This window comes from Melozone crissalis, unplaced genomic scaffold, assembly GCF_028551555.1.
Source record: "Melozone crissalis strain CALT ecotype California unplaced genomic scaffold, PUWL_Pcris_2 ptg000063l_1, whole genome shotgun sequence".
In the NCBI taxonomy this organism is placed as follows: domain Eukaryota; kingdom Metazoa; phylum Chordata; class Aves; order Passeriformes; family Passerellidae; genus Melozone; species Melozone crissalis.
Window position 1 is genome coordinate 11,181,377 of NW_026535841.1, and position 15,648 is coordinate 11,197,024.

The following is a 15,648-nucleotide window of genomic DNA, read 5'->3' on the forward strand; positions in this document are numbered from 1 at the left end:
CCATGGCCCCGCTCCCCCGGAAGGCCGGTGCCGGGGCGGGGCGGGCGGCAGGAAGGGGCAGGGCCGGTGCCGGCGCACAAAGCCCGGCGGGTCCGAGGTGTCGCGGCGCGATGGGGCTGGCGGCGGCGCGGGGCTGGGCGCTGTCCCCGCTGTCGCCGGGCCCGGCGGAGCGCAGCCGGCCCTACGCTGTGCTGCAGCACCAGAACCTGGGTGAGGAGCGGGGGGCACCGGGGACGGCCCCGCCACGACCCGGCCGGGGGCTCGGGAGATGCTCGGGGAGTGTTGGATTAATGTTCTCTCTCTTGCCGCCGCAGTGCTGCTGGGCAGCATCCTCAGCGCTCTGCTGCTCACCATCATCCTCATGGCCATCTGTGTGTACCGGCCCGTCCGGCGGCGGTAGCGGAGCGGGACCCGCCGGGGCATCCAGAGAATGCTGCATCCCACCCGGTTCTCCCGCCTGGAATCCGCCATCCCAGCATCGCTTCAGCCCTGCCGGTTCTCCCGTCTGGTTCCCGCCGTCCCGGCTCTGCTCCGGACCCAGCAGGTTCTCCGCTCCGGTTCCCACCGTGCCGCCGCTGCTCCGGTCCCGCCCGGTTCTCCCGTCCGCTCCCGGGGATGCGCTGAGGATGCGATCGCGGCTTTTCCCCCGTCTCTGCCCGTGCTGTATCCCGTGGCTCCATCGTGATGTGGCTTCCAGCAGTGCTCTGGCGGGGTGCTGGAAATCATCCTCTTCCTCAGCAAAGACTCCTGGAGCTCCTGGGGTGTGTCCGCAGCGATCCCGCCTGTCTCGGAGCAGGGGCTGAGCAAAACCTCCCAAATCCCCGCGTTTTGGCGAGGCTGATCCCACGCCGTGTGCTCCAGAGCATCCCCGGGCCGTGCAGGGACCCGGGGCCTCGGTTGGCACAAGGACAGGGCGAGACTGGCGGCATTGTGCGAGGAGCAGCTCCACGTGCTCGGTCACACCGCGTCTGCTTTTTGCTTTCTGATTAATTCAGGTCCTTGTTTGAACGCCGGGTCCTGGGGGTTGGACGGGGCTTGGAGCAAGCTGGGGTAGTGGGGGGGTGTCCCTGTCAGAAGAGGATGAGCTTTAAGGTCCCGTTCAAAAATACTCCAAAGGTAAAAGCTCAGTGAGCCAGCCAGCAGTGGGTGGAGGGCCTGGCCCATTCCTGCCACTGATGCGTGATCTGATCCTGGTGTAGTTTTTCCCAAGCCAGGCTTCTCATTCCCAACGTTATTTGCTTTAACTCCTGGCTGAAAAGCCCCAGATAACCTCCCATCAAACCAGCCCTGCTGAACCTGCTGGGAACTGGGGTGCAGGTGAGGGGTTCCAGCATGTGCTGGTCACTGTCCTCCTGCAAAGAGGAGCCTCCAAAGGTCTGCAAGCCAGGCAGATGCTCTGGAAGAGTTTCAGCTCCAGCCAGACCCATTTTGTGCAGTTTCAGTAACAAGTGTTTACACTGAATCCCACTTCCATACGAATGCTGCTATTTTGTTTTGCACTGCTACAAGTAGCAACTGGATTTTACTAATTATTACTTTAATATTTAACATAGGGGTGTTTTGCTTAGTAATTTATTTAGAGTTTTAAAATGTAACTTCCAGAACAATTGTTGTTGACCTGTTCTCAAGCCCTCGTGCTGCCTCTGAGGTGTTTTCTGTTCTGTTTCAAGGCCACCGAGTGCTGGCATTGAACAGGGATTTTCTTTGTTTTGAGAAATGACACAGTGAGCCTGGCCTCGAGCAGATGGAGTTGTTAATCCAAGAGTGAGGCAGCAAGGCAGCACTGTTCTTTCTATTGCTTTCTGCTCCTTCTTTTGATTCCTGTGCTCCTGATTTTCCTTGCTCCTTCACCTCTGTGAAGCCTGGCCTGCTGCTCGTGGGGGTGGATGGTGAAGCTCCCAGCCCCAGCTCTGCATTCCCAGGAGCAGAATTCCTGTTTGCTCTCATTCCTCACTCCCTGCTATGCCTCTTTGTACAAATAAAACGCTCAGTAAACAATCCAGGCTCTTATTTATTCAATGGCTGTGCTGTTTGTTATTAACTGGGCTGGAAAGGGGTGAGGCTGTCCTGGTTCGCACCTCTGGTCCCCTCATGGCTCCTACTTTGTTTTTAGTGGGATGGCAGTGCTGGGGAAAGCCAGGGAAGAGGATGGCAGGGCTGGGGGAATGTTTCCATGGATGTTTGTCAGCAAGGAGCCCTTTAACAGCACAATGGAAGCACTTCCTACAAAGGCTGTGCAGTTTCCAGCAGCTCAGCTATGAATCCAAACTCAGCCAAAGCAGTGGAAGAAGGGTTTCCAAATAAACAAAATCATGAATTGCTGATGTAAAAAGCTTTGAAATGGGGTTAAAAGCACAAAAAAAACCCACACAGTCTTGCTTTCAGGAACTAGCAGCATCAAATTAAAGAACTTTTAAAGCTGGTTATAGTTTTAGAAGAAGCTACAGGTGTTTGTAACTCTGAGCTTCTCTTTCCTACATCAGCCTCAAGCTGCCTCAGAGAGAGGTTGGACTCTGTTTACACAACAGTCTTGACCTTAATATTAAACCCACTCAGAACCCTCTGCTCCTCTCTTACAAGAAGCTGCAGAGAGAAATTAATAGGATTTCCTGCTTTTCACTGCCTTAACTTCTGTGTTGTACCGATCCCCCCTTTTCAAGACAGGGAGACTCAAAATTTCGTTGAAAATGTCCAAAAGCCAGAACTACCTTGGAGAGTTTCACAGATGATAATGTCACTTTAATGTACAAAAAGATAATTAATAGGAAAAAAAAATACTCCAAATACAGTGAGAAAAAATACCTGTGTGTGGTGTAATGGGCAGTACCTTTGGTTTTTCTTCCAGCACACAGAGCACGTCCATCTTACACTGAAAGGGTTAAGTCAGGCTGTAAGAGAAGCAGCACCTGGCTGAGGGAAGCAGGGCCTTCTAGTTTTAGCTGGAATGATACAAATGTCAAAGCAAGCAAAAAAAAAAAAAAAAAAAACCAAAGCTAATCCAATTTATTTTACAGTCCCAGACTAAGAAGCAGGAGTGTAACAAAACTTCAACTGAAAGTGCTCAATGTTCTTTAGTTTAAATATAAAACCAGAACAAGTCAGCTTGAAAAAATGCTATTTTTACCCCTCTTGTAACCTTTGAAAAGCTTAGCAGAAGACAGGCAATGCCAGGCAGGGTTTGTGAAGGCAACAGCACTCTTTATTCCCACTGGAGGAATGCCCACAGCTCCATCTCCTGCCTCCCACCCTGCCAGGAGCTCAACATGAGATCTCCCTTCTCCCAGCTGTGACAGTCACAGGAATCCCCTTTTGCAAAGAAAGAAATCCCAACCCAGCCCCTGTGCAGGACAGTCCCCATTCCAGCAGCTGTTTTCAGGGATGCAAGTTGTGCCAGAGAACAAACCCAGTGTGGAGAGGCCAGTCCTAGTGTACACTGAAGGAATTGTATTCATCTCCTATGTAAAACAATGGATTATTAGTTTAAAATAGGCTTCCAACTGCCCCACTGGTTATGATCAAGTCCATTTTAGAGTGATTTTACATTGGTTAATTAATAGTTGGTCACCCAGAAGTGCCCTGTTCAGCCTGAGGAACAGCAGCAGTGTTAGGAGCAAGCTCAGAGCAGCTGTACCAAAGGTTCCTCCAGCCCTGGCAGGCAGAGCAGAGGGATATTGCTCACATTTAACAAGTGTAAGGCTTTCCTGTGGCTGTTCACCGTGTACCTGTGGAGTGCACTTGAGAGTCACAGTGTGAGTACTGTAAACACTGAGAGGAGTGCAGATAAAAGAGCTACAAAGATCCTGCATGGCCAAAAACCTGAGGAAAGCTGGTTAAAACAGACCTAGGAATCGTTACAAGACCAGTTGGATGAGTGTAGGCCTAGTGGTTTGGTTTAAAATCAATAAAAATATTCAGGTAAAAAAATAGATGTATTCACATGAAGGACAAGAGCTGGGGTTTTAAAAAGCAACACACGTTTCCCTTGCAGAATGAAACTTCTCCTCCAATAAGGACACATGAAAATCTCCCCTGAATTCTTTTCCTGGCTGCATTTAGCACCCACACTCAGCCATGCACACCAAGAGATCCCAAAGAAGCACCTGTATCTATCTATGCCTTAATTTCTTGCTGCCCTCTGAGCAGGGGAAAGAGCTGGTTTGGAATCACTGCAGAAATTGCTGCTGTGCTGGACAGATGGTCCCATTTCAGCATCTAAAATGTTACTGGCTACTTGGTTTGTCCTTTTTTCAGAAAGCACTAGTTTAATCTGGAGCTTGGATGAGCTGTTCAAGTATAAAATTATCCCTCTTAAGCCAAAAATCTCAATAACTGGAGGAGAGATAACCATATCTAAACAAAACTAACAGAAACCATCTGTCAGCATGAAGAACTACAGTGTGTGTAGAGGCAGGGAGATGCTCTCCCATGAAACAGCTGGAAAAACAGGCAATGGCTTTGAATTATTAAAAAATAATGAAGCAGATGAGCATTTCTTTGGTAAGTAATGAAGTTTCCCTCCTGAACTCCCCATAAATCAGGCTTTCAAGCTTTACTGCAATCCTACATCCTGATGCAAAGCAAAATTTCCATCTGCTCTTCAATAAATAAGTTTAGATAAAAACATTTCCTTCAAAGCTAAGACTGCATGGCTGGGGAGCCAGATGTGGAGTCCTGTGATCTACAACTCCCCCAAACAAAAATAAATCAGCTTTTTGCAGCTGATGCCAACTTAGAAGGCAGCAAAACGTTTCCTTAAGCAATCCAGGAGTGGTCTTCAGACTGACAGCTCTGACAATCTCCAGTTTGACACAGATTTGGTCATCCCCGCTTCAGGAGGTCACTTAGGAGTTACTTTTCCACAAGAGAGAGCTGTAAAACTTGCTGAAGCTCTGCGTCCTCCTGCTCCTGACGCTGCTTCTCCTGCTCCTCCTGCTCCCTGACTGACAATTCCATGGCAAGCTGCAAGTCCTTCTCAAAGCTGGAGGCTTCACTGGAGGTGCTGCTGTGGGAGGTCCCTGATCTTGACAGAAAGCTCTCCTGAAGTGCCCTGATGGAAAAGAACAACTCTCAGAAGTTAAAGAGACAGAGCCTGACTCATATTCTTTGCAATGATCCTTCCTGGCAACTTTTTAGATTCACAAATCTGAAAATCTCCTCCAGAGGGGAGAAAACAGTTTGAGGATATGAGAGCAGCTGCTCCAACACCTGTAAAATTCCCAATGACAAACAGGGATTCCTTTGAATTCATAGATACCAACAGTTTTGGTTCATAGATACCAACAGTTGTATTTTCAATGGGCCTCTAAAAGCATCCTTACCTGGTTTAAAGGATTTTTCATGCATAGAAGAAGCCAGAAGATTCCGTTCTTGGTTTCTTTGCACTTAACTGCAGGAAGACTCCACAGACACCAGAGCCCATTTTTAGGTGTCCATTAAATCTATGTTTTTAAGGATTACATAAGGATTTTGAAAAGAAAGATCTGCCTTGAAGTGTGCAGCCTCTAATAACCAAAGACTCAATGGAGAGGGACCAAATTCAGAATTTTAAGAGCAGAAGAGGAGGACTGGGTTTGTATGTTGGGCAAAGAATCTGCTGTGTGCACAGACCAGCCTCACAGCTGGAAAGAACTACAGAACATAAACCAGGGAGGCCCAGGTTGGAGTTCTTGTTTTTTTAGAAAAGTTGGAAGAAGCACAATAAGAAACCTCGAGTTTTGTGCATTTGCTCATCTATATTAAAAAAAAAAAAAGCCAAATTGCTCCATGGCACTGCTGGGGGTAGTTTTGCTCTGTCACTGCAAGGTTTGATGTGGAAAAAAAACTTACTTCTGATACTGCATGCTGAAGTCTGAGGAATATGCAACTGCTCCATTGGAAAGCATCTCCAATTCCTAGAGATGGGCAGAGAGACAATTCCACAGCAGTTATCAGATCTGCAGAGCAACTCACTGAAAGCAACCCTTAAACCACCTTTATCTCTTCTTTCAAATACATTATTTTCATCTTCTAAAGTAGAAAAACTGATCCTACACTGGTTTCCTCCAGCTCTTTCTGCACAGTCCTTGCCCAAGCTGCCACAGTACAGACCCCAGCACTTACTTTATTTGCACCAGATTCCAACAGGCTCTGCTGGATGGCAAACTGCATGATCTCATTATCCTCATCCTGCACGTGGATGTTCCTGCCATCATCCTGGACGTGGTAGGACTTGGGGATCTCAAACACTGACTGGTCAACCTCAAAATTAGCACCTACAGAAGGTAAATGAAGTTAAAAACGCGTTGGCCTTTTAGTTGTGCCCTGTTTGCAACAAGTTGTAACTCAAAATTCTGATGAATGTTTTTGCACCTTGCAGCTCCTCCTGTTCCATTCCCTGCAGTTCAGCTTCTCCCTGAGGGACAGGGATGTAAAAAAGGTGGGATTTCCTTACCTGCATCACTCTGTGCACCTCCAGGAGAGGGTCTCTCAGCTGTCCTGCAGCTGTTGACATTTTCAAAAGTAATTCGAGCATTCAGCACATGGAACAGGGGAATTTCTGTAAGAGTACAAGATTTCTGTCAAAATGAGAACAATTATTTGCTTCCACAACAGCTTCCTGTAATGACAAAGCACAGAGGAACTAAACTCACCAATAAGATGGCTTTAGTTATGTATTATTTTATTATTTTTTTAGCTCAATCTCTCTCTAAATCTCTTATTTTAAAATAACATTTGCCAAGTTTAAGGCACTGAAGCTAAGAGGAAAGGGGCTGGCAACAGCTCATTCTCACACAAATTACATTGTCTTTAAAATGATATTTCTGGATTGACTCCAGATGTACAAAACAATGTTTTAGGTAGCAGTGAGACAACTAAAAAGCCACTGTGGTTTTTTGTACACAATACATTACAAAACCAAAGGGAAAAAAATGGACAAGGTTACAATAAAAATTGCTAAATGTTACCAATTTTGACAGGAAATCCTGGTGGAAATTCCAGAGTGATGAAATCCCTAAGTCTGGCAAAATGAGCACTGGTTCTGGCCATCAGGTCAATGATTGGAGTGACTTGTTCCATAAGAGACAAGGGGAACTCTTCACTCATCCACAGGGTTGCTTTAAATCTTAAAGAAAAAGTAGGATAAAAACATCCTAAATTCACAGTTTAGGAATAGATGTAAAGCAAAACAGGCAGCTGGGCAGTGACAGGAGGTTACTAACAAGTTACAGCACCAGCCCAAATGTTTGTTTTGACTCAGTGGAATTAAAAATATATTATAGCTGAATACTTCAAGATCTCTCTTCTAATTAATTGTGAAAACTGGCAGAAAAACCACACTGGATATTTGCAAAAATGGTTTCCAGGGATTAGATAACTGGGAAGAGACAAACTAGAAATAGTTAAAATGGTATTTCTCACTTCTGTGTTCTAACAGTGACTTCCTTTGGTCTTCCTATGTCTCTGCCTTTCAAATCAAACTCTGGGTTGAAGTATTCCTCCAGAGTAATAGCAGTGGGATTGTTGGTTGCAGCATATTCCGTAGTTCTGGATGTACTCTAGAAGGAAAGAGAGGAAAAAAAAACAACCCAAAAAGTAATGAACAGTGGTTAATACAAGAAACTTTTAATTTGCCCTTTGTGAAGTAACTCCTTCCCTATTTCAGTGACACACAGCCATAAACACCAGCTGTTATTAGACTGAGGTTTTATTCTGTTTTACTGAGGTTAAAAATCTCCAAATTTTTAGATAGATAGAAAAAATCTTAGACACTTTAAAGCTGGAAACCAACTAGAAACACACACATGAGCCACAGCATTTCCAGGCTCCAAATCCTTTACTAAAGTCAAAACTTGGATGGAGGATTTGAACCCAAAATCTCTAAATCCCTGTAAATGTGCAATGCCATCCTGACAGAGAGCCAGCAAACCCATTATCCACTGTTCTTTAGGAGTTTAGAAGCAAGGGAGCTTCTAAAGCCACATGGAATCATGGAATGGTTTGGGTTGGGATCTCAAAGTTCATTTATTTCCAACCAAACAGAAACACCCTCAGGGCAAATGAAAACCTCATAATGAAAACTGCTGCCAAGCTAAGGAAACAAGAGGTGACTCCACTCCCCAGGAACTCTCCTGGCACAGTGACCTGTGCTGACATCAGACACTCACCTGAGCACCACATTCATGCTCCACTGTCCCCAGGAATGATTCCAGAGGGCTCCTATCAGCTTCAGGTAACAGGAGGGGAAACAAAAACAGCAATTAGCATTAATTAGTTGTAAAAATGGCACTCAGGCCAGGCTTCCCACCCAAAGGGAAGTTGTTCAGATCTCCTGTGAGCTTTACCAGGCAAGCCCAGGACCCACAGCTGATAGTCCAAAACAGGTACAACACACAGAACAGAGCACAGATTTTCAGTGGTTTCTATGATTAGCAAACACCTTTATGACTCCCAGCACCTCAGGGTAGGAGAATTTCCATATAAAGTTACTGGCTGGTCACCCTTTATTCTAATTCAAATACCAGAAGAAATTAGCAGACCAAAACAAAAATTCCAAGCAAACAAAGCCTCTGTGAATCTTGTACCCATGGCCAAAGTGAAGTAAGGGCAGGAATACATTCCTGAGCAGCCTTTTAAAACTGTCAGCAAACTTTCAACAGGTTTGAAGGGTTTTTATTCCCTCTAAATACAGCTGGGATAAAACCAGGTTCATTTGTAGGTTAAGAGTGAAATAATGAGCTGCCTCAGACACAGAACATGTCAAAGAAAAGCAGGGCAAAGTCAGCAAGAAGAGAATTTCCTTGTTTGCCTGCCCAGTTCTTCAGACACAAAGGAGGTGTCAGACAGCCAAAGGGAGATTTGTATTTATTCCTAATTTTCCTGTGGTGAAGATACCTTTATATCTCCTCTTCTCCTCTTCTGTCAAATGCTCTGTTCTGATCCGTGTGATCACGTTCACGTTGTTTGCTGTGTAGACCTTACAAAAAACACAGGGACAAAAACCAAGCAACATCACAGGTTAAAAAAAGAGTTCCCCAGTAAAACATCATGTACACAAAACTAACTGAACCAACCTCAACACCAGACAGGCATTTCCAAGAGATTTTAAGAGGGAATGGAAAAGGAAAGTCAGAGAACACTATTTCAAATCAGAATTAGTTATAAGACCTCAGAAATTATATTTAGTAACAGTTTGGGAACACTAATGAACCCTCTGTCCAGCTGAACAACCCTGCAGTCTTATCAGGAAAACCTTCAGATAAATGTAAAAGCTACTCAGCACTTACTCTTCTGGTGAATTAAATTATAAAATGTAATTTATTGCACCAATTCCCAAACCTGGAGTAAACACAGAATCAGGGAAATTAAATCTTGTGATTCTGAATCTAAATTCCTGCCACAGTAAGGTTGCACAACCACCTTGAAAAATATTTCACTGAGGTGAAACAGAGGTCAGAACCAGTGTCAGGAGGAACCATTCTAAGCAGTTCATGAATTCATGATCCACTCATGGCTGCTGGTCCTTTGCAGTGCTGTTATTATCATATTATCATTATTATTATTATTATTATTATTATTATTATTATTATTGTATTCCTCAACTTTCACCCACTGAAACAATGGCAGTGTTCAGGTGTGAGTTAAGTGCAGCCCTTGGAAGGGAAGGACCGCAGGCAGCTCTGCTGAATCTCCTGTCCCTCCTCTCCCCTCTCTGATCCCCGTGGGGACATTCTTGCACGTGGCTCCATCCCTCCCACAAGCCTGGAGGTTCCTCCAGGAACAGCCCAATTCTGCTGGCAACACAATCAATGTCCCAATAGGAATTTCAAGACCTGAAATAGTCAGGAAATACAGAAAAAGCACAGCCAGAATCCAACTTGCTGCAAGATCTGTCAGAAGAACAGAACAGGCTTTACCTTGGCTTCATAACCATTGACACCTTCTGATTTTTCTGTCCTCCATACCCAGAATCCAGATGTGGTTCTGACAAAAAGGGAACACCACAAGTGTCTACACAGCTGCATTTTTATACAACCCCCAGCTGGTTCTTCTAAATCTCATTTTAAAGAACATTTGACAGGTTATTAATCCCAGATACCTGGATAAACAGGTGTAGTCATGAAGAAAGACAAATGTGTCTGTTAAAAGACACACTGTGCATATTTACTTAAAGTATTCATGTGAGAGTTGACTTATTTGGTACCAAATCCAAGTTCTTGTCCATCAGTTCCAGCACATGGATTTGTGTGAAATGCAAATTTGCAGTGAGCAATTGACTCAATCCTGGAGGCCTTTTCCAACCTTAATGATTGTATCCCACTAATATGAAAAACTAGAAGTTTTCTTCCAATGATTTCTTTCAACTTGGAACTTTTTGCTAAGCAATATTGGCAATTTGACCAAACCATATTTCTTCATCTAGTGATTTATGAAGCTTAAATTAATTTCAGACCTAGCCCTAAAAGTTTTAATTACCAAAACTTTTGTGAGCTTGTAATTAAAGCTTTTTTCAGACATAACATCAAAATGCTTATTTGCTAAGAGAAACTCCCTGTCTCACCTTTCAAAAGCAATGTTTTTGGTATCAAGGCACGTGCTGATGATTGGGGATGTGAGGCGCCTCTCCACATCTTTCCTCTTGGGCGTCATGGATCCCAGAGTCAAACGTTTCATGTGCTGGGAGATCTCAAACCTCTCTGTTGTCACAAACTTGTCATCGTGGTTGATCTCAATGAGCTCTGCCCAGCCACCAGAGTCTGGTGGAAGAAAAGGAATGTTTCAAGTAAAAAAACTCAGCAAGTGTTCCAGGGTGAAGCGCTGGGGGTATATCGTGTATCAAACCCAGCTGTTTCTGCATTCAGCTGGGATCAAACTTGGAGATGGAACTAAAATGATTTTTTATATGTAGGGCAGCAGAAAAGAAGGAGTGAAACAGTAAAATACTGACATTTTACCCCATCACCAAATTTTTACCTCAGATTTACTCAAAGCAAAGAAGTTACACCATCATAAAACAATATCTCTATGAGACACAAACAAGCATAAAACCTTCATAAAACACAAGAGGCCTTTTTGGTGTAAAATCAGGATTTGCTCACACAGTATTTGGGGGTGAGTGGTGCAGACAGGTGAACTCTTTACCTTCTCCCTTGAAGATGACAGTCCTCCTGCCCCTCTCCCAGCTCATGTTCTCAAAGCCCAGCAGGGTGATGTCCACGCGCAGCTTGGCCCGGCTCTTCCAGATGCGGCACACGTCGCTCGGGCACACCCTGGAAACCAGGGGCACTGCCACAGAGGGAGAAATGGGGAAATGGGGAAATGGAAAGGGAAAATGAGCAAAGGTGCAGCACAGAGGGAATGAACTCCAGCCCAGGATTGCTCACTCCAGAGGAAGGGAGATACTGATCCTCTTTAGATTTAAGAACAACCAGCTTAGCATAAAAGTAGCGTAATTTAAAGATGAATGTGAAAAGGAGGAAGGTATTTGTTCAGACTGAAGGGTGTGAAATGGCATAAACCCCATGCCTGGCAGTCTAATAGTTTGATATTTGAAATATTCAGTCAGCTGTGAGGCCTAGTGTTCATTCTTTTCAAGGAAAAGCAGGTACTTCCCAAACAACCAGTGCATCCATAGATAACACATGATCACATGGCCAAGGACAGGTAAAAAAAAACCCAAGAAAAGTCCTCAGCAACTGCAACAACAGCTAAATTCTCCACTACCAAAAACTAACCAACCAACCACACAGGAAACAAAGAATAATTGTGCAACAAAAGCATAAGAGGTCATTTAGAGATGGAGGAGAGGAGGATTCCGTGGAGTGGATATTTCCCTGCCTGTGTTGTGGGACTTTTGTAACTCATTTTTACAGCTTGGAACCGGTAACAAGGAGCAGGATTCTTACCCCAGCTGGTGAACTCCCATTTCATTTCCACATAAAAGTCAGGAGTCTGCAGAAGGAAAACATCAGATGAGTACCTCATGGAATAGTTTGACATTCATTGCAGCATTTCCTGTGAACATTTTAGAAAAAGGAAAAAAAAAAAAAAGGAGAGCAGAACTGGAGAAATGATTAGCAAATGCTAAAACTGAAATTGAAAGTAGCAACAGCAGGCACTGCCCTGCCCCTGCTGCTTTCTGGGGAGCTGTTCTTCCTCGTTCTACTGGAGTGGCAGTAATGCCTTCAACATTCAGCCTCCAATGTTTGAGCACATGCAAAGGATTTAAAAAAAGCCAAGAAAAAGCCTCTGTATCCCTCAACACTATGGAATATGCAGGTTGGAACAAAACACAATTGCCCAGCTGATTGCAATAGTTCACTTAACTGAACAACTTGAATGAGAATTCAAGCAGTGATTTGAGTCTGGAGTGAGAGTTTACAATAAATAATTACCTCATTAATTTTCTGCAGTAACTCAGGAACTCCTCCAAGGGTCATGGAGGTCTGCTGGTAATCCCGATGCTGCAGGATCAGCTGCACCATCTCTGGATCCCCTGTGCTCACAGCCTCGTGCAAAACTGAAAGAAACCCAACCACAGCCTTGTGTCACTTTGCTGCCCAAAACTCCCCATAAAAACACAGAACATCTGCTGCTTATAGAAAAGCACCCCAGGTTGTTCCCCAGGCTGTCCTTACCCGTCCATCCCTGTGCATTCTCCTTGGTCACATCCGCCTTGTGCTGCAGGAGGACCTTGGCAGACTCGATGTAACCCAAGGAAACAGCCAAGTGCAGCAAGGTCCTGCCCCGAGGGTCCCGCTGGTCAACGTCCTGCCAGTGCCCAGGAGAGAGGAACAGAGCTCATCAGAGCCTGCACAGACACAGGGCTGACCCAGGAGCCAGCATTCCCTGCCATTCCCATGGATCTGCTCCCAAACTCTCCTGCACTGCCCCTCTGCAAGGCTGGCTTGCTTCCCCACAGAAATAAAAGGAGAAGCAGAACAGGGCCTAGGAAATGACACAAAATCTGGAGGACAGGAGTTCTTGCTGGTGCTTTTCAATTCTCTTTCTGTCTCCCCCCAGAAGGCTCAGGAGGAGATGGGGGCTCTCATCCGTGTGCATCACCCCACAGACAGCCTGAGACCCCACAGAGGGGTTAAACTGTACAACAAAACGGGGAGAAAACAGGAAAAAAAAGACAACAGGGCACACAACACAGCTTTTGGACAGCACTTTTGGAAAGGACGGAAGCAGATGGTGTTTCACAAAGCACACACAGCACAATGAGGAGTGAGGGCATTCTCTACAAGTCACTGAAAATAAAAAATAAACTACACAGGCACAAATATCCAAAACATGCAAGCACAACATACTCATACCTTACACATTTTTCACTATTAGCTTAGAGATTTGAAACAGAAGAGCATCTACAACTAAAGGAAAAGGGGAAAGTCAATAGCAGAATGAGAAAGGAAGGTTATTATGCACGTTAACAGCGTTATCTGACAGCTTCAAGTCAGAAATATCTCACAGAGAGTGGGAAAGCTTCTCTTTAAAGCATCTTCTGGGGTGGAACATTAATTAATTTGCTCCTCCACCTCATGCAGCTCCAAAGAGCTCCAAGGGTCCCTCCCCACTGAGTTTGTTGCTGTTTCCTGGTCCCCACATGCCCAACCCCGTTTGCCACCCCAGCTGCAGCTGGGACATGCCTTTGATCCCTCCCCGCAGCAGGAAGCTCATCCCAAAGAAGCAGGGGGAAAAAGATCTTTGGAATACTTAAAAAAAAAAGGAATAAAAAGGTGTTTAAAAGCAGGTAAAGGAAGTAAGAGACACATCCATCTTCACACACTGCTGGTTTCCACAGGGGATGGAGGGAGGAAGCAGCACTCCACAGGTGGGAGCTGCTGAGTGATCCCTGTTTAACCACAAGCTCTCACAGGTGTCAGAAATAAACACACAGCAACGTGCCAGTGAGGTTAAAGGTTTTGGTTAATGCAGAAGGTGACATGAATTAGATAAAAAGTGAGTGCATTCCAAAGATTCTCCCAAACCAGGGCAGGAACATGCTCTGAGCAGGAATTAGTAAGTCAGGTGCACCGTTAGAGCTGCAGGTGACAGTCAGGAGGTGGCACAGCTGGGCTGGGCTCACGTACTTGTGGTGTCAGGTATGATTAATTAATCAGCTCTGCTTATTAACTGTACCTCACTCTAGCCCATGTCCGAGCTTTTCCACAGCAGCTCAGCCAGAAGGATTTTTGCTGCTCGAGCTCTGCTGCAGCTTTCAGGCCATTTCCTTACGTCATCGTGTCCCAGAGAGGGGACAGCTTTGTGTTTTCTACTCTCCAGCACGGAACAATGATCCATTTTTATTTTTTTTTTAACCAGAGATGCTGAAAACATTCCAACCAATATAAAAACTCTGCCCTCAGTCTTGGGCAGCAACAAATCTATAGGATGGTGCTCAGCAAGGTGGGGGCTGGTTTGATGTCCAGCAGCACCAGCCACTTTTGCTGCACATTGACTTCCCGTTAAGATAAACACTATTTATTGCTTTAATAAATAAATTAACGTCCACCACAGCCGCTCTTCTTTAGCTACTCCACAGCTGCACTGGAATGCTCACAGCAAAGCTTTACAGATAGGAAGCCAACAGATAGGATATGTTAGTACCTGAAATAAAAATATATTCCTACATCTTTTTACATCACTCCCACACCACAAATAAACAGGTAACGAAATGCAGTGATCCCTCAAGCTCCTGGCAGCACCACCAGGGTGCTTTTCCCTGGCACAGCGAGGGCCAGCAGCCCCCAGCCCCCTTTACCTGCTCCTGCAGCTCCTCGTCCAGCCGCCTGTAGTCGTTGTTCCACACCAGGACGTGCAGGGGGAAGGCGCTGCTGGCCCCGCCAGGGGAGCTCATCCCGGCACGCACCTGCGGAGGGGCAGCCGGGGCCCCTCACTCTTCCCTCTCTGGGTGCTGCAGACCGCAGGTTACTCAAGCCTTGACCCCTTCAGCTTCTGCTCTCTGCTGGCACCCACCTGGCCCAGGTGTGTGTGTGTGTGAGAGCCACAACCCCTTAGGAACCGTTCACCCCTCTCCAAGGGGAGCCCCATGCAAACCCCACCGCGGGGGTCTCCGCTACTCCCGAGGGTTTCCTCCCGGAGCCCCTCAGCGCCGCTCCCGAGGGTCTCCCCTGCTCCTGGTGCTCCTGGCAGCGCCTCACTGCCGAGGGTTTCCTCCCGGAGCCCCTCAGCGTTGTTCCCGGGGGTCTCCTCCCGGAGCCCCTCAGCGCCTCTCCCGGGGGTCTCTCCTGCTCCTGGTGCCCCTGGCAGCCCCCCTCTCCCGAGGGTTTCCTCCCAGAGCCCCCTCAGCGCCGCTCCGGGGGGTCTCTCCGCTCTCGCCCCCTCAGCCGTCCCCGTCCCTCTTCCCTGTCCCTCCGGGGACGGCTGGGACGAACCACAGCGCGGCCGGAGCAGGTGGGGACTCCTCGCTGACCTCGCACTCCACCGCCACCGACAACCGCACGGAAAGCGGAAGCCGCTCCTCCTCCCCCTCTGCGGACGGACAGATGGAACGTCCCGCCCGCAGCTGTCCCATTGCCTTCCGCGCGGGGGGAGCGCTCAGCTCTCACCCCGCCTTCTCCCGGCCTTGGTTTCGCTCGCCCGCCCGCCATGGCGGGTGAGGGCAGAGCTTGCTGCACAGCGGCATCCTCCAGCAGGCTTACGGAGCCC

The 15,648-nt window shown here is 46.6% G+C and overlaps 2 protein-coding genes across 3 annotated transcripts; one reads left to right on the top strand and one right to left on the bottom strand.

The window, feature by feature from the left end:
- The first annotated feature begins 96 nt into the window (after positions 1–96).
- On the top strand, positions 97–561 carry CUNH12orf76 (chromosome unknown C12orf76 homolog). The gene is made up of 2 exons (XM_054288790.1): positions 97–210; positions 315–561. Exons 1-2 carry the CDS (start codon positions 111–113, stop codon positions 398–400), a joined length of 186 nt encoding a protein of 61 aa, XP_054144765.1. The 5' UTR covers positions 97–110; the 3' UTR covers positions 401–561.
- A 2,266-nt stretch (positions 562–2,827) lies between these two features.
- ANKRD13A (ankyrin repeat domain 13A) lies at positions 2,828–15,127 on the bottom strand. 2 transcript variants are annotated; one of them, XM_054288788.1, is made up of 16 exons: positions 14,741–14,818; positions 13,296–13,349; positions 12,615–12,747; positions 12,372–12,496; positions 11,883–11,928; positions 11,119–11,262; positions 10,538–10,733; positions 9,894–9,960; positions 8,872–8,953; positions 8,145–8,203; positions 7,399–7,535; positions 6,945–7,102; positions 6,431–6,535; positions 6,100–6,251; positions 5,827–5,891; positions 2,828–5,047 (listed from the first exon to the last, which is right to left on the bottom strand). In XM_054288788.1, exons 2-16 carry the CDS (start codon positions 13,302–13,304, stop codon positions 4,849–4,851), a joined length of 1,677 nt encoding a protein of 558 aa, XP_054144763.1. In that variant the 5' UTR covers positions 13,305–13,349; positions 14,741–14,818; the 3' UTR covers positions 2,828–4,848. The 2 variants fall into 2 exon arrangements, with proteins under 2 accessions (XP_054144763.1, XP_054144762.1); XM_054288787.1 differs by lacking the exon at positions 13,296–13,349 and having other exon boundaries at positions 14,741–15,127.
- Positions 15,128–15,648: the final 521 nt, after the last annotated feature.

What these genes read in the sequence shown, in the direction of transcription:
- CUNH12orf76 (XM_054288790.1), top strand. Translation starts at nt 111, where the DNA reads ATGGGGCTGGCGGCGGCGCGGGGCTGGGCGCTGTCCCCGCTGTCGCCG. An exon ending in GCTGCAGCACCAGAACCTGG is followed by an intron (nt 211 to 314) that starts GTGAGGAGCGGG and finishes TTGCCGCCGCAG; the next exon opens with TGCTGCTGGGCAGCATCCTC.
- ANKRD13A (XM_054288787.1), bottom strand. Translation starts at nt 14,836, where the DNA reads ATGAGCTCCCCTGGCGGGGCCAGCAGCGCCTTCCCCCTGCACGTCCTG. An exon ending in TGTCATCTTCAAGGGAGAAG is followed by an intron (nt 10,734 to 11,118) that starts GTAAAGAGTTCA and finishes TTCTTCCACCAG; the next exon opens with ACTCTGGTGGCTGGGCAGAG. An exon ending in AGCATGAATGTGGTGCTCAG is followed by an intron (nt 7,536 to 8,144) that starts GTGAGTGTCTGA and finishes CTTTCCTTCTAG; the next exon opens with AGTACATCCAGAACTACGGA.